The sequence below is a fragment of the Ammospiza caudacuta genome, chromosome 19 (assembly GCF_027887145.1).
Source record: "Ammospiza caudacuta isolate bAmmCau1 chromosome 19, bAmmCau1.pri, whole genome shotgun sequence".
Classification (NCBI taxonomy): domain Eukaryota; kingdom Metazoa; phylum Chordata; class Aves; order Passeriformes; family Passerellidae; genus Ammospiza; species Ammospiza caudacuta.
The window spans coordinates 2,592,373-2,610,354 of NC_080611.1; the positions used below are offsets into that span (position 1 = coordinate 2,592,373).

Below are 17,982 nucleotides of genomic sequence, written 5' to 3' on the forward strand. Positions count from 1 at the left end.
TTTGCTGTTCAACCCTGATGTCACACTGGGGCAGAGGAAGGGCCAGGAGTTTTGTGGACTGACATACAGAGACCCATCTGGGATAAACAGGCAGATGAGGCACTGTAATGAGCGCGTGCATTGTTACCATCCATCCTACCACCCCAGCACTGGCCTTACCTGGAGTGAGGGGCGAAGATGTAGATGGACCAGGAGTCCCTCTCCTTGCAGCAGGTGGGGAGCCGTGCCCGCAGCCAGGCCTTCATGCGGTCCCTTTTGCTCTGCAGGGAAAATGGACCGCGTGGGAAAATACAGAACTGTTAAAACAACAACGCCCCAAAACTTCCACATGTAGGACTCGGGGCAGCTTTTCACTAAAATCTTATCTTCAAGTGCTCAGTAAAGGTGAAATAAAATAATGTCCCCAGACAAGACCCTGCTGAGCAGGGGAAAGAGCTCTGGCAGCCAGATGAGGGCTGTGCCAGCCCTGTGAGCTTACAGTGCTTGGTCTTGCTTCTTTCTCTGCACTGTAACCATGTCTGACAGTTATCCAAGAGAACAAACATGATAAATAGAACCCTTGCCCAAAGGAATGATAACCCACTCAGTGCCTCCAAATACTCATCAGGTGCTTGCCTGACTCTTGTAAGGTATTTTGGGGAATTTTTGTGGGGTATTTTAATTTGTTTTTTTAAAAAATAATATAGAATGCTTAGAATGCTTATGTCAGATGTTATAGAGCAGAGGGAGAGATTCCTGCTGCTTGCTGGGCAAAGCCCTGTGTCCATGCACCACTGTAAAGCTGAAGAAATCACCTGAGGCCCAAGTTTTGGTCCAGGAACACAACGGTGATCATCTGCCTCTCATTCAGCATGAACAGATTAGATGGGACATTATAAAGCCAGAAGGGAACACCATGGACAACCTGACCTGCATGAACATGGACCATCCAATTCATGCAAATTAATTTCTACTTGAAACCACAGCACATCCTCAGCCATGCATCCTTATGTTACAGGCTGTCTGGAAGGTCATTTCAGGTCAGGAGCGTAGACTACAAAAAGCCTGAGCCAACAAGTCAACCAAAGACATCAAAAATGGGATGTCAAGGGGAAGCCTCATCCTGGCTGCAACAACTGATTTAACTTTATCACCTTCTCATCCACAGACCTCCAAAGGAAAATCAACATCTTTAATCCCACTGGCAAAGCAGTGTTAGCACGCTGCACATGGACAACCATTAAAAGCCAGGCCAACATCTTGCTCACCACACCAGGGCTTCCCCAGTGCTTCCACATCAAAGCACCAGAAGATAAATGCACAGATTGGTGTGTGCACTGTCACCAGAGTTCTTTGCAGATAAATAAAAAACAATTCCTGCTCTTTCATAAGCCTTATTTCTCTGCTACCACCTGGGCTTGGATGGGCAGACCTAGAAATAAAACTGCATGAGCTCTTTGAAGCTTCTTCTAGAGATTTCAGGGCCGTGAGGCCACAGAGGGGTGTGAAGGACAGCACAGGAATCACCCTCACCCCAGGAGCACCTGCACCCCAGGACTAAGGTACTTTTACTTATTTCATCTAGGAAACAGGGAGGGCGGATTCATTTTGAGGCAAACTGTTGGCACTTGAAGTACTCTTGACTGTAAAAATGGGATTTGTTAGAGTAATTGAGCAGAGTGGAGGAAGTGCTTTCTCTTCCTACAGACACCCAGACTGGGGTCTCATTAGTGATGGAGAATAATTGGTGTAGTACCTGTTTTAATGAAAGCCCTTAGTGACAAACCGAACCCTTCAGAAAATTAAAATCACCTTGGCAAATAAGAAGAAAAGTTTTAATAACAAAAAGTTAGAGCTTTCTACCCTGCTCCTTCAGCCACCCATTCTTCCCTCAACTTCTACACACACAGACCATGCACTGCACACCAGTGGGGTTTTGGTTGTCTTGGATGTTCTCACATCCCTTTTCCAGCTTCAGGCAAAGAGCCAGAACCGCTCCCTTGTCTCTAAACTGTATTTAATAGAGCATGCATCCTTGGGGTTGTGTTATCCCTTTAAGCTGCCTGGTTAGTCTAATTATCCATAGATTTAAAAAAGGTAAATAAATGGATAAAAATCAGGTGTCTGCTCAAAGCTGTGGTGAGAGCAGTGATTGCTACCCTAGCCTCTGGACATGGAGTAATAGCTACGACTCAGTCCAGTTCATTTTGTGAGCTGGAAGGTTTCCAGAAGTATCTATTATTCAAAGCAGTTCTGGTATTTATCAAGGGGATTTGTAGTGAATGGTAATGCGTCAGCAGCACAGAATGATTCTTTATATTCTTTTTGTCCAATTTTAATGCCAAAGATATTTTGGGGGTTGGCTAATTGTTGCAGCTTGCAGTTAATGGGGTAAATCAGATAACAAAGGCAAAAAGTGATCTCCCATCATGTCTCTCCATTCAGAGAGTTACAGTAAGGGTGAGCACCAGGACTCAACTGGGGCTGCAGCAGGGTGAAGTACATCCCCAGAAACCTAAACTCAGAGGAATTACTCCATATTTCCACCAGTGGAACAGCACAGGTCAGTTAGCTTGAGCCAAAAGTAAGGCATTTGTGAAACAAACCCAGAGTGTTTCCAGCCTGAGCCCCGTCCAAGGCTTTCCCAGCGAGGCCGAGGCAGGCTCCAAGTGCTGACAATGGGGCTGACTGCTGTTAAAGCTGCATTAGGGTCAAAGTAAGACATAAATTACGTGGCTTAAATCACATCTATATTTGTTCATAAACCACACCTGGACAGGATGAACAAAGATGTGGGGGGAGAAGAAAACTAATGTTTAATTCAGCTGCCAGTGACTGGGACAAAACCTGCCTGGGTGAGCCCACCCAAATCCCTCCCCAGAGGCAGCAGGAGCAGGGATGTTGGAAGATGCTGGGTGCTAACAGGCAGCAGTGGGGATGAAGACCTTCCATCCCACAGCAACGAGAACTGTTGATAAATAGCTGCTTTTAACATTTTTGATTATTTTTAGGAATTTCAGATATTAATGCACTTCTGAGGGTAGGATGAAAGCAGTTGGCAATAAAAGATGACTGATGCACTCCTCAGAGTAAGGGCAAGGCTTAGATTTATAAAAGATTTATTATAAGGATGGGGGAACTGCTGAAAAATGCTCTGTGAGTAGCAGAGGACCTCCAGGCAAGCTGGAAGCTGCACAGAGACGCTTGAGACCTGATTATTTAATTTTAATATGCAACAGGGACAGGCTGAGAGGGCTTGGGAGTGGCTAGATCATATGCCACAAAGAAAAAAGTGGAATAGGCAAAGGAAAAGGAGCAGTAATAGTAAAATGCAGTGAGGTTTTGGAGAGGAGGGGACACATTGGTTGCATATTCAATATTTTCCTTACTTTCAGCTGTGAGCACTGAGCAATTTTGGTAGAAAGCACCCAAAAGCATTTAAAATTCTGCAGTTGGGAACAACAAAGACTTGGCAGCAGAGCCCTGGTCCTGGTCACAGCCGTGTGAACCCAAGAAAGCTGTGGATCACTCTCTCTCTGTGAGAGACTTCTTGTCTGCAGTGATGCAATCCAGAACAGCCCCTTGGTTTCCTGGTTCTGGGGAGAGAAGCTGCCAGGGGCCTGATTTTGTCCCCTCAGAGGGACGGAAATTCAGAATAAAGAAAATCATCGAAGAAATAAAGAAATTCATCGAAGGCAGCAGAGCTTCACTAATATGAGGGTAGCCTGGGAAATCCAGATGAAGCCTTTGCTCTTCCTTTAATTTCTGCACAGAGACAATCAAATCCAGGCAGCAAGGAGGGATGCAAAGCTTTGATGTAGAAGGGCATATTTAGGATTACTTTGATCTGAGTAATAGTCAAGTTCTTCTCTTTTGTTCATGGGTAGTTTTGTATTTCATTTTTTCAATTTAAAATGCATTTCCCCCATCCCCCAATTTTGTTAAGGCTAATTTAGGAGCAGAGTTTCTCCCCAAATGTCAGGAGGGAAGCCCTGCAATCTGGGGACTCATTTTTCTAATCTAAGCAATATCTTCTCATCCATCTGGTTTACTGATTTGCAGGGAAGACATATTTCAGAGCATGGGAAAGGCACCAGCTAGCTGCAGGTATTCCAGTTGTGGCTATCCCATGGGCTAGGACACAATTTATTTCCCTTATTCTGTCAATTCTCCCTCTAGGAATTTGCTTCTGACCATTACATGGGAGGATATTAAGGTGATTATACCCTCCATAGCCTGACCTCAGTACACAGAGGATGATGTTTGGTTCATGCTAAAAACAGATGATAAAAATTAAAAATCTTATTCACTGGTTCATTGTAAGCACTGGCTGGGAGAGGAGGGACACATCTCATCACAGCATGCCCAGCCCAAGGGGGACTGCTGGCTCTTGATCCTGAAGGGACTGGTGGGATGATTGCACCAGGTAAGCAGATGTTGGAGCATGAGGAAAAAAATTCCTAGCAAGCAATAAGGAGCATGGTCTCTTCAACACTTCTAATAGTGGGGAATTTTCCAAAAATAATTACTGCTCCTTTTCTTAAAAATTCAATTTATTTTATGGCAGTTAAAAATCAGGTTAGGACAAAGAGTAAAAATCCAGGCTGAGGATCCACGCTGGAGATGTAATGGGATAATGGCTTTTTGCAAAGGCTGTTCACAGCTGAGTGACTCCATTCTGCCAGCACTAACTCTCCTTCTCCTCCTGTAAGGAACAGAGGACTCTGGAGTCAATGCCACCTTTCACATCCCTTCACATGATCCCAATTCCAATTTCATTCAATAAAGTCAGAGAAAAAGAGTAAAGTCATGTCCAAATCTGCAGCTTTCCTGTTGTCAGAACAGTCCCTGCTACCATCATGTCTCTACCCAAACCACATCTACTCCCCCAAAAGAAACAGGGGATGACACATCAGACCATCACACCTTTAAAATATGGGAACAAGGTATAATCAAACAAAGAGATAACCTGGGACAAGCAGGAAACACTCCAAAACTGGCCCCAATGCACATATGATAGCCAGAACTGTGACACCCTTGTGCCCAACTCAAGCCCCATTCTGCCAGTCAGGCAAACAACTTTGGAAAAGCAGCCAGATTCCCCGTTTTTCCATTTAAGATACAAACATCCATCTGAAAAAAGGACCAGGAACCCTGATCCCTTCCCTGCATTTGCAGTATTTTCAGCTTATATTTCCTAAAGGACAATTTTCAGGCCTGTGAAAGAGACACTCGTTAGTGAAATGCCTCTTCAGATGGAAATTAATGCAGAGCCTCTGAAATTACCACCATTGGCACTAATTCTGCCATGGGAATGGGGGACCAAGCCATGCTCTTTCTTTGCCTATAGAAGTTTTCTGCTGCTGGTGTGGGGACAGAAAACTGAATAACAGTTGGAAAGCTGTAAGGGAGACTTACCTGTTTTGCTTTAAAAAAAAACAAACAAAAAACACAAAAAACAAAAAAACAAAAAAAACCTCCCAAAAACTAACCCATAAAAGCATATATTTCAAATAGCCTTCACTCTGCATGATTTAATGGAATCTGGACAGTTTTGCCCTTATGTCTCCATCATAAGCCATCTGATACTGCATGTAATACTTAGATACCAATCCCATTTCTGAGAGCATCCACTGCCTAGAGACATTCTGGGTGACTCTTGTCTGGTCTCGTGGTGATGGTGAGACCCAATACCTCTTGCACTCACATGTGCGCCCCTGAGGCAGTGACAAGCTTTGTTTTGACAAGTCATAAAGCCAAAAACGAGCACGTGGCACTTCCTTACCATGCTACCTTCATCATCGCCGTCATCACCATCCTGGTGGGGCTCATCCAGGTGGAGCTGCTGCAGCAGCAGCCCCGGAGATGTCCTCCCATTGCAGTCCTGGTGCTCAGAGACAGACGTTCTGGTGCTGTGCATGCTGCTGGTCCGATACAGGGAAGGCACCTGCAGGGTATCCTGGAGGTCAAAGGACCCTTTCGTTTCCAGCGACTCCATGCGGTGCGGCAAAGAGCCATTGAAGCTGCCGGCCCGGCTGGAGCGCTCCTCATCCGAGCTGTCGCCTTCCTCGGAGCTCTCCTTGCCCTCCCCGGACAGGAGGGAGCGGCGCTCGCCGCTCTGCGCCCGGCGCTTGAGGCTGGGGGCGCGGCCGAGGCTGTTCCAGCTGGAGCGGCGGCTGTTCCAGGCGCTGCTGGCCCGCCAGGGGCTGTGCGGGGAGCTGCGGGCGCTGGGCTGCGGGAAGGACAGCGACAGGGAGCGCATCAGAGCCGAGCCACCCGCCCCAGGCCGGCCGGACGGACGGACAGCGACAGGGAGCGCATCAGAGCCGAGCCACCCGCCCCAGGCCGGCCGGACGGACGGACAGCGACAGGGAGCGCATCAGAGCCGAGCCACCCGCCCCAGGCCGGCCGGACGGACGGACAGCGACAGGGAGCGCATCAGAGCCGAGCCACCCGCCCCAGGCCGGCCGGACGGACGGACAGCGACGGGGAGCGCATCAGAGCCGAGCCACCCGCCCCAGGCCGGCCGGCCGGACGGACAGCGACAGGGAGCGCATCAGAGCCAAGCCACCCGCCCCAGGCCGGCCGGACGGACGGACAGCGACAGGGAGCGCATCAGAGCCGAGCCACCCGCCCCAGGCCGGCCGGACGGACGGACAGCGACGGGGAGCGCATCAGAGCCGAGCCACCCGCCCCAGGCCGGCCGGACGGACCGACAGCCCCACGAGCACCCGCAGGGGGAGGTGGTGCGAGTACCGGGGACTTGAGCTCATGGGCGGCACCGGGGTCCGTGGAGACGCCGCTGGCCCGGCGGGACTCGAAGCCCTGAGCCGCGTCCCCGAACACGGCGCTCTTGGGCATGGGCATCGGCGTGGCGGCCGTGTGGATGATGAGCGGCGGGGTCAGGCTCTTCTTCAGCTCCGGGTGCTCGCTCAGGGCCATCACTGGAAGACAAGAGCGGGTTTTTAGGCGTCTCACCTCAAGGGGGAACACCGACAGCCTGCTCGTGGGCAGGCAAAGCTGCTGCGCAGGGAAGGCTCTGCTCAGAGCATCAGGGAGATGTGGGCCAAAAAGCCCTTGCGGAGAACTGGGTCGTTCAGCCCAGCAGGGGGATGTCAAACAGGAATGGGATCAGGTGTCGATGGGATCAGGTAACAATGGTAGAGGACAGCACACTCAAAATGTCACCTGCAGCCTCCTCAACCTCCAATTAACACCCACCAGCTCCAGCCCTGGGAACTTCCTGCCCACCTCCTCCATCCTCTTTCTCCAAACTCCTCCAGCAGAGACACCCCTCAAGCCCAGTCCTCGGGCTTAATGGGGAAATTACCAGTTCAAATGCAATCATGTCTCTCCCTGCCTGCATCCCACAATCCCACCCCAAACCTGCTGCAAAGTCAAGCATGACACAACTGGGACTACAGCAATCCCTCCAGGAGGGGTTTTTCCTTTTGGACACACTGTTTTCACTGCAAAGCAAGGTTTCTATGGAAGGCCCTGTCCTTCCAGGGTTAGTTATTACTCACAGGCTGGATTTGACAAGTTTTTCTTAGGTTCTCCCTCCTCTTCCAGGCTGTGGGGGAAGAGATCCCCCTCGGAATCAGACTTGGAAGCATCACCCTGGAGCAAAACAAAAGGCTTCAGCAAGGAGGGTGAGCGGCCACAGTGCGCGGACAGCCCTCTGCAAATATGGATTCCCGTGTCCAACACCACACCTTACAGATCCACTGAACTTGGTACCACGATGCAACATCACCTTCCACAAAATGATGCATGCACAGGTTTATACCACAGACTAATTAACCTCCTATCAGGAAGATGGATTGCCTTTGGCTCTGAACACGGTCCCAGAAAGGGATCAGGAGAAAAACCAAACTATTGCTTAATTTTTGCTGCTGGAATTGCATATGTGGCAGATGTCAGGGAAGGACCAATATTGATGAACAATTTGCGGACAAAAGATGATCCTACTAATCTCTCTGAATTTATATACCTAAAAGTCTCTGGGTGTGGCTCTTTCCAGTGATGCTTGGGTGGAGCAATCCAGGGTTCACAAAGGGCACAACAGACCCCAAACTCCCAACATGAAAAACGTGACGTGTCCATGGACGCCCCATCAGCATAGAAAGGATCCAGGTGGCAGAACCCAACCTCGACTGCCATGAGGGACCCTTTCCCTCCCAGCTGCCACACACAAGAGGAGCAGGAGTTTTGGGGATTTATGCTGGATCATTTGGGAAGTTTAAATTCTGCTGTCTCATTTCAAACATTGGTGGTTGAGCGAGGCCTGTCTCCTGGTGACAGGTACCCATCCTCAGGTAGAGGAAGATGATGTTGATCATTGTTCTCTGTGTGGTGCCTGGGTTCTTGCTCTGTCCTGTGGCACAGACCCTGATTCTGTCCATTGGCACTGCAGAAAGGCACTTAGGGTGTGGTATAGTTAGGATACACCTAAGAGGGGCAGAGGTGCTCGCCAGAAGGACTGATACCCATCCAAAAAGAGGAGGATTCATGGCTGAAACCACTGCTCTGGCAAAGGGCACCAAGCCCTGACACAATGGAGAAGAGGTGGGAAGGTGGGGGAAGATGCTGGGATGGGAAAAGCCAAGCAGATCCTCACTTCAGCAGTGAGAGCCCAGGAGCCCCAGAAAACCCCACCAAGGCTAAGCTGCGTCCACAGGAGCCCTGGCCAGCACTGCTGAGGTTTGGTGCTAGGGTACCCATTGATTGCAAAATCTCAGAAGGACCCCAGCCTGGGACAGAAGGAAGAGATGAATCCAACACATGTCAGTGCCCCATACCTCATTATTAAGTAAAACCCCAGAGGGATGAGCCCCAATACTCCTCCCATATTTAGTGTGGGGTCACTAAACTATTAAAGATATTTTTTCCAGGCAGGCTGGACACTCAAAGATATTTTTAAGGCAAAAGAGAGTGTGACATGAAGTGTTGGCTCAAAAATACCCTGAAGATTCAGGACTTCTGTGCTTTTCAGGGAAGCTCCTCCTGCAGGATGCAGTCTGAGGAGGTCAGGAATGCACCTTGCAAGGGGGAGCAGTAAAGTCAGCCTGGCTTGAGCTTTGCTGGAGCCAGATCCAGTCTCTGTGTGAGCAGGGGCTCCAGCTGGCTCCAGGTATGCTCCCCACAGAGGCTCCCAGCTCAGCCTGTCAGCAGGCCTGCCAGGAATTACTCATTCTCCCTGATGGGTTATTAAAAATAAATAAATACTGGGAAGAATTTCACATTATTTGTATTCCTGGAGTGCTCTTCAGCAGCCCTAAGGAAAGTTTTAAGGGGGCACAATGAGACGTGTGCCAAGATGGAAAAGCAGAGCTGTGTGGGGATTTCCCACCCCCTTCCCCAGCACCAAACCCCACGTGTGAGGGCAGTGAGCATCCCCTCCCCAACACCACGTGCCAGACTCGGGACGGTGCAGGCAAACATCTCGCAGCTGGTGCTGCTGCCCGTTACCTGTTCTTGCACTCCCAGTTTGCCTTTCTGGATAGAAAAGGGGTTATGAGAGAAGAGGGAGTTAAAATCCTTTTGGGAAATGAGATAATGTCAAGCTGGGCCGGGCAGTACGACAACTAAACCAGTCTGTACCGAAAGGGACTGACACACTGGGATATAAGGGGAAAGGGCTTTTGGGCTGAGGAAAAAGCCAGGCTTCTTGGAAAAGACAAAAGAAAGGGAAGTGAGTGGTAAAAAGAGAGATGAGTTTGGCAGAAGGGTGAGGTTTGTGGTGCGCTGTGCTTCAGAGATCCACAGCTTCCTCGGACGCTCACATCCTGTAATGAGCACTGCGCTGGCAATCTCAGCATTCCCACAGTGCAACTGCTGCTGTCTTACCCTGTCCTGCAGAGCACAGGACTCCCACACACACATCAACACACTCACACCTATCAAAACAGGTTTGATTCCAGGTCCCTTCACTCCTAGGCATCCTCCCCCACCTGCATGAGGGAGCCTCGGCACGCATGCCCTGCAATCAGCATGACCATCCTCATCCTCAGGGAGGTCCCTGGGATGTGACTGTGCCATGGAGAGGCTGTAACATGTCTTGGGGAGCCTTCCCCAGGGCAGGCATCCAGAAAGGGGTCAGCGGGACCTGCTGGCTGGAGCCACATCAGCCACTTGGAAGCACCCACCTTAATTTACCTCGGTCCCTCAGAGAAGGAAGGGACTTAAAATCAGGGCTGACTCAACAATGAGGGTGACAAAAAGGAACAAAAAAAAACCAAAAAAACACTTCCAAAACACTCAAATAGACCCCAAAAGAATGACAGCTACTATGAGAACAGCACCACAGAGTGTGACCAGGCACCACGAGAGAGACAAGCACGGTGGCGGTGGGATGTGCTGTACGTACCCCCGACGAGTCGACAGGCAGCTGAATACAGCTTAACTGCCCACTCGCTTCTTCTCGCTTGGACATCTCCTGAAGGAGAAATGGGGGGAAGGAAGAGGGAGGAAGGGGAAGGCGGGGTTCAATTTTCAGTTTCAACAGCAGGACTGAGTGGGGAATCAAAAAACACAGGAGAAGAGGCAGGGAAGCAGAAGGGAAGGGGGAGGAGGGCAGTGTGTGGCTACAATGGAGAGCCAGGCACTGGATCCATTCCACTCAGCACAGGGAGAGAGTGGGATCTCAGGTAGAAAGAAGCCCTTTGAAGGGACCAGCCTTATACCCTTTAAATTAAGTGTTTAGAACAGAGCTTGCTTCAGCTCCTAAGTGATAATTGTGCTAATGAAACACCAGCTAATTATTGAAAACATGATTTTTTTTTGCAGCTGTATAATAGCATCTTTATTTATTATGCCTTCATTAAGCAGCAATGGAGGTTTTTAATGAATGTTTGATTAACATAATATCAGTGCTCTTGCAGGTGAAATACCTAGTTTCAGGAGAGACACAGTCTGCTGTGAGTTCAGATCCGTGCTCAGTCCTGTTAGTGGAAACACCCATTTGAATCAGCAGTTTAAATCAGAGGTCTGCAGCCAGGGGGGCACAGCCCCATCCTGGGAAATTTTGCAACACCCATGACCCCAACATTTCACAGCACCAGAAGCCAGCCTTTCCCTGCCCATTTGGAAAACAGACATCATTTTTCACCTTGTTGTGTTTCCCCTTGCTCAGGGGTGGCTCTCCCAGTATTCCTCAGCATTTTTCAGCAGTGTGGCAGTGCCTGGTCCCATCCCATGGGGCAACAAGAGGTTCCATGCTGAAGCAGTAGGGCACAATTTATCCCACCAGCTGAATTTCTTGCCTGCACGGCAATGGATCTTTTTTCTGATTGCTAAATTGTGACAAAACTCATCCCAGCCTAGGCTGGGACGAAGAGTTTAAGGACTTGCCTGCAATGTGATGGACACTTAACTTAAAGTCTTTGCTTGTAACAGAGAGAGACATGGAAAAGCCATTGAAAGGGAAAAGATGGAAATTTTCCTTTCACAAGGAAAATCCCACTGAAGCCGATAGGAATGCAACAGGCAAGGGGAGCAAGAAAAACACCATCCAAAATCCCCCCTGCAGGAGGAGGGACTGTTCCCTTTGGTGAAAGCTCAGAAGAAGTTGAACATCTGTATTTCCCCAAGGATGCTACCTCTAGAGAGCAAGTAGTGTCCTGCAGAGAGAAGGATGGAGAGGCTGCAGGACCTGGGGTGCCAGGGAGGGAGCAGGGCACAAAGGACAGAAAGGATCAAACCCACGAGCGAGGACGGATGGGCACAACAGGACACAAACTGGGAGGATTACCAATAGAAAAATACACCTTGGAGATAACACTGTTAGGAATTCCCTCAGGAGAGGAGCTTTATGCCTGAATAAGAGGAGTCATTCCTTGCTTCAGAGAGAAGTCTCCAAGGCAGGCACCAGAGTGGTCACGCAGTAATTTCCAGTTAGCAGCTCAATCAAACGGAGTCCCCTGCTCACCTTCCCCGCATCAACACCAGGGTCCAATCCAATCAGGGAATGTGCAGTCAAAAATAACCACACGGCAAAGAGTCCTGCCTGTGCCTTTTGCACAGTCATGAGAGAAGCTGGTTAAATGAAACATTCCAAATTAAAGGAATTAATTCCAAATTAAAGGAAAAAATGGGGGGAAAACCCCCTCCACCTCAGTCCTGCAAAATATACTGCCCTGTATTTAAAGTTTGGAAGAGGCCCTTTTAGTTTTTCAGCTGCTTATAGTCATCTGCTGCCTGGCAACCGAGGCTGCAAAGCCATGCACTAAAATTAACAATGTGTTTGTGGATTGAGGAAAGGTACTCAAGGACCAGGGAGATAAAGGCAGCAGCCCCAGGATTGTGTTTCAGCCCAGAAATCTGAAGGAGAATGGAAAAAAAAAAACCCAACAAACTCAACTCAGAAGAGTCAAGTGCAGACACGGGCAGCAGACGCTGGGGTTTGTTTACAGCGAGAGATGATCTCTCTATTAATTCTGCTTAGGAGAGGATCCTCTGTGCTGGCTTGCAAAAACCAGAATGTGATCTGTTCACAAAGCTACATACCATCAAAGCTGAATAAACATAAACCAGCAAGGCCAGACCTGGAGCCTGACCTCCAGAGACATTCACTCCCAGTCTGCTGCAGGAAACCTGGGTTGAGCCAAGGGCTCTCTTGGAGCCATTGCACCTCACTGGATGTATGTAGAGAACTCAGAATAACAAGGATGTGGAAGGAAGATTATTATTTAAAAGCTATCATTAAAGCCTGAGATATAAAATAGCAATGTAATCAGAGTCACAGATCATAGATATATGGTGTGAGTTTGTTAAAATTGTCAGGGGAGAGCAGAACTGACAACCCGGGTTTGGTATTTGGGGGCTGCACTGGTTCCTGGTTCCTGTGCTCGCCTCAGTACTGGCATGGGCATCACTGGCTTCAGGCTGTCCCATTGCTGTCCCAAACCCAAGCAAGCAATTTACACAGCACTTGAAGCACATTTCAGCTTACACAGATATCCTGGAGCTGGCTTGGACAAGCCCAGTGCTGCTCTGGCAGTGGAGACATGGGGCAGTTGATGGGGCAGCCCTGCTGCAGAAAACAGCCGAGAGCAAATTTGAGGAGTGCTGCAGGCACTTCCCTGACTCCAGGGGAGCCATACCCTCAAGGACATCATTACTGGAATAAAACCACAAGGCATTAAGGCAGAACATGTCTTTTCAGGGAGTTGCACCATGGCACAGCTGGCCACCAGGCAAGGGATAATTTGCTGCCCAGGAAGAAGCGTGCTGCAGTGGTGGAGCAGGAGCATCTCCTGCATGGTAAACCAGACAAGCCAAGGAGCAGAGGAGTCAGCCTCCCTTAAGGGCCAGGGGCTGGCAAATGGGCTGCTGCATTTAAAGGCTGCATCTTTTCTCTGCATAGTGGGTGCAGAGATCCAGGTGATCTCCTGTGCTGGTGACCTTCAAAGATCAATTTGCCAGACTGAACAAAGTTTGGGTTTCGAAGCTGTCACCAGGAACAGACAAGGAGCTTTGTACCTCTTCTCACTTGGGCAAGGGAACATTTTTGGTGTTTGAGAGACTGAGCAAAGGAACATTTTGCTCTTTGAGAGAACCCAGCAGTGATTGTCCCTTTGGCTGAATGGTGGGGGACATTTACAGACAGAAACAGCTACAACAATAACAATTAAAAAAGAAAAGTACCATCATGGAGAGAAAGAGACGATAGAAAAGAAAAAAATTATTCTTGCTATGTCCTGGTATGACTCCATTAATTTAACTCCAAACTTCAAAAATAATAATGATAATAAAAACTGTTCTGTTGGTAGGGTTGCAGGATATCATAATACACATGCAACAAAACTCAAATATTTATTCATGCCAGAATGCTTTAAAAAATCAGAGATAGTGTTTAGAAGCACAGCCCATATAAGCAGACCCCAGTGAGGAGTTTTAGGTTGTATTTACCCCTCCAACCAATGCCCCAGACAGGGTACAGGGGTCCCCTCCCCTTATGGGTGTTCTTGAACAGTTGGAAAATTTCTGCAAGGAGCAGATGAACATCACATGTCCCCCCCTCTGAGGGGTACTAGGTGTACCCCTGCACACCCACACCAAGCTGGAGAATTGGATTGGCAGTAGGATGGAAAAAAAGGTTGAGCTCAAGCCTACATGCCCCCTCAAAGCCTCCAGCAATGCAGGATGTCTCGTGGAAGCTCCCATTGTGACGAAGCAGATGGCAGAGACCAGAAATCATGTACCTTAAAATACGCAGAGCATTGCAGGGCTGGAAATTGGAAGAGCTCCATGAATGCATACCATGAAAAAAGATAATCGTGTCACTAATCTCTTACCAGCCTGTGTAAGTTTTCAGGAGGGGCCTTTAATCTGGATGACAAACATGGCGAAAACTGTTTCAAAGAGACTGTCATAGCAGTGATCCCATCCGCAGTGCCTGACTCACACCTCAATTCCCACTCCTGCATTAATGCTAACAATGCCTTTCATTTAAGCCCTTCATTTAGAGGGTTTGCTGTATTTAATTGCACCATGGCTACGGAAACAAAAAAAAGTAAAAAAATAAGAAGACCTAATATTTTACCCCACTTTTTTCCCATACCACTTCTGTCAAGGTATTGCTGTCCACCTCGGAAATCAGATTCCAGGATCTGGAGGTCATAAAACTTGAAAAGAAAGCAAAGGCACAAGCACGAGGACATTACCTCTGTCTGGAAACCCTCTACCAGGATGGCCACCAGCAGATTAAAGAGAACATAATTCCCAAATGTCATGAGAGCGATGAAGTAGAGAGCAGCCCAGGATGAGGTGGAGGCCATGCCATTGTAAAGGACCTTGTTCCAGTCTTCCTGCGTCAAAATCTGCAGAGGAAGAGTATCAGGACTGTGGAGATACTGGAGGATAGCATGCTGGGTATCCACACTCTGGATAGGCCAGACAAGCATCCTGCTTTTAGGGTTTCCACTGTAGCTGTAACCACAAGAGGATAAATCCCTTCTGAGCCAGAGAAGAGAGAGAACCAGAGATTCCCAACCACCAGCAAGGACCTTGTGCCCTGTCCCCCATATCCAGGGACAGCCATAAGGGAGGATAACATCGCACTGATCAGACCTTTCCTTTGGTCAGCCAGAATGACTGAATGTCTTCCACAGATCCCAGGGTTAAAGGGCCCAGAGCTGCTAGAACAAAACCCTGCATATATCAGCTTTAACTAAGATTCCATTATTTGTCAAAATACCACTACAAATGGTCCTGATCTCCTCCTTTCCATCTCTTCCCTCTATATTTACTTTCACCCACCCGGTCCATACCCTGCAAACACAAGAGCCTCCTGACTTGGCAGCCCCTCCTCACCAAGGTCCTGATTTAGGCTGGAAAACAGTCTAAAAGCCCCCATAAACCTGCACTTGTGGTTTTGGGTCACCTTCTTTCCATGGCATGGAGCTTCACTAAACTCTCTCGGATGCATTGGAAAACAACCCCAGTCTTTGCAGTCTCAAAACGCCCATCAGTTGTATTTTCCATTTTGTACCTGGAAAACAGTGACGATGGCCCAGAGCAAGGAGTCAAAGTTCTTCCTGTCAGGCAGAGTGTCGCCATCCCGCTCTGAAGCGAACTTGCAGCCAAAGAGGTGCATGCCCAGGATGCTGCAAATGACAGGAGGCAGGGGCTCGACAATAAGACCACCACACAAGTCAGTAATCATACAGCAGGGCAACTCTCTCCTGATTTCACCTGAGCTATTCCTTTTTATGCTTTTTTAAAAAAGATGGATCCTTTGTTCGTTGAAAAACACGCCTTGAGATCACGCAAATCAGTTGTGAATTTAGGTCAAATCTGTCAAGGAGTTTCAACTAAAAAGTATGCCTGCTCCTTGTTTTTCTTCTGCTTCATTTTTTGTAAGTCAAAACATTGTCTTTCAACATTTTCTAAACAAAATGTTTTGACTTTCTGTTTTGCAATGACACATTTTCAGCAAAATATGCTTCAACTGAATTAGGAAGACAAAAAGGGTTTCTGTGAAATGCCTGAATAAGACATATCAGGGGACTCAAAACAGCTTTTTCAATTTTGACAGAAGAACAGAATACCTTTCATTATGGATAGATACTAAAAGAATAATCTGCTTTTCCCTGCTCTCTGCTAGTAACCTGAATAATCAAATTATTTACAGCTCTACTGAGTACCACGCCTGCAAATGGCAGTTTTGGAGTCTCACTGGAAGAAGGGACATTATACCCTGGAAGAGACTGTCTCTCTTCAGCCTTCCCAGTGCCTGCATTGCTCAAACACCACAGCTGGCTGTAGAAAGAGAACAACTCTTCTCAATTCTTCTCAAAATCTAAAAATACAGAGCTACCCCAACGGTGTTTCTAACATTTCTACTTGTCTGAAGACGAGGCCATGAAAAAGCACAAGCACCACCATGACATTCCTTTAGGAATATCATCCTCTTCTTGGCAATATTTTTATCACCAAGCTTTCTGATAGTTGGTAAGCAACGGGATTGCCGTCTTGTGGTGATGTCAAGGAATCATCCAGCCTGAAAGATCTTCTTTGTAAACCATTTTGCAAAGAAATCTCATCTGGCTGACTGAGAGAATTGAGGGCAGCAAACCACAGCCAGCAGTGCCACTCCTGGGACCGTTCAGCTCAGCCATATTCTGGCACGGACTCTGTCACCTCCTCATCCCACCACAGGATCCCATCTAAAAACCCAGAGCACGCTCAGGACAGGGAATTGGAAACACTCACCTAAAGATGAAGATGAAGAGCATCAGCAACATGCAGAAGGTGGCTACGTTGTCCATGGTCTTCATGAGGACAACGAGCTGGCGTTGCAGCGCTGGCATGAAGCGGACCAGCTTCAACACCCGCATGAGACGGAAGGTGCGCAGGACCGAGAGCCCCCCGCCCTGCTGGCCCACGATCTCCCACACGCTGAGGAGGACAAAAATTGTCAATGCAAGCTGACAGACAAAGCCTAATTGTAAAGGCCCAGCGGAGGGGCAGGGAAGGGAAGGTAAAATTCAGAGAGAAGAGAGACAGAAAGTGGGCAGAGATGTGATGCCAATGCTCGTAGAGATCTGGACTCTGTCCAGGCTTGCAAAGAGCAGAGCCCTACTTGAATGTCAAAAATACGCCTAGAAATCAGTGGCTGCAGCTGCAGGGGCAATTATAGCCTTTGCATGTGCCAAAAAAACAGAGATACTTAATTGGGCACTGGTTGTGCCATTTGGATCCCAGACTGTCCCAGGACATTGGGACTGATAGCTTTCTGCTTGAGCCTCTCTCTAAAATGACCGTAAAATAATCCCAAGATATGTATTAGCAATCGTGCCTAAGTGCATTAATTAGAGAGGGAAGTGTAAAGTGTCACAGGAAGGTATTTATGCCAACTCTCCATTACTTTCTGTTTAATTAAACACCCAAATGAGGAGAAGCACACATAAAGAAAGCTCAAGGTTTGTACCTAATCACCACAATGATCCCATCAAAGATGTTGTATGGATTCTTAATGTAGCCAAAAGGACCATAAACAAGGACTTTCAACAGCATCTCCAGGGCAAAGAGGCTTGTGAAGACGATGTTGCTGATCTCCAGGGCATTGGTAAGTTCCTCCGGCTGGGGAAAGAAGAGGAGGAAATTGAAAAAACAAACAGCCAGCTCCGTATCCAAAAATCACACATGAAAACACAACAAGCCCCAATACTACAAGTGCAAGAATACTGATGCTAATGATGTGGAGAGAAAACGGCAATAGCTCACTCAAAGCCCAGGAGATGGAAGGAAAATACTTTCAGAGTGTTTAAGGTTTAGAAGTCCATTGTAAATTCAGCTGGTAAATCAGGACACGGACTTCACGTTAATCAGAGCTTTAGTACCACCTCAGGAGGTTCAGGCAGAAGTGGCATGTACTGAGGCTTAATGCTTTGACATTCCCCACACTGATTCTCCTTATGCAGAAGGGAAAGTCAGGCCATTTTCTCACATAAATATCCCTTTAGGGCCTGTCTTTTTATTTAGTAGCTCATCAAAAGA

General features: G+C 48.1%; 1 protein-coding gene across 1 annotated transcript in view; it reads right to left on the bottom strand.

Moving 5' to 3' along the window:
- CACNA1G (calcium voltage-gated channel subunit alpha1 G) overlaps positions 1-17,982 on the bottom strand; it is a 144,400-nt gene that overhangs the window by 46,904 nt on the left and 79,514 nt on the right. The window contains exons 11-20 of the mRNA XM_058817397.1: positions 17,414-17,565; positions 16,696-16,881; positions 15,473-15,587; positions 14,646-14,801; positions 10,349-10,417; positions 9,451-9,477; positions 7,506-7,599; positions 6,678-6,923; positions 5,765-6,273; positions 160-260 (exon numbers count right to left, since the gene is read on the bottom strand). Coding sequence (XP_058673380.1) covers positions 160-260; positions 5,765-6,273; positions 6,678-6,923; positions 7,506-7,599; positions 9,451-9,477; positions 10,349-10,417; positions 14,646-14,801; positions 15,473-15,587; positions 16,696-16,881; positions 17,414-17,565 — 1,655 coding nt within the window. The remainder of the gene's footprint in view (positions 1-159; positions 261-5,764; positions 6,274-6,677; positions 6,924-7,505; positions 7,600-9,450; positions 9,478-10,348; positions 10,418-14,645; positions 14,802-15,472; positions 15,588-16,695; positions 16,882-17,413; positions 17,566-17,982) is intronic.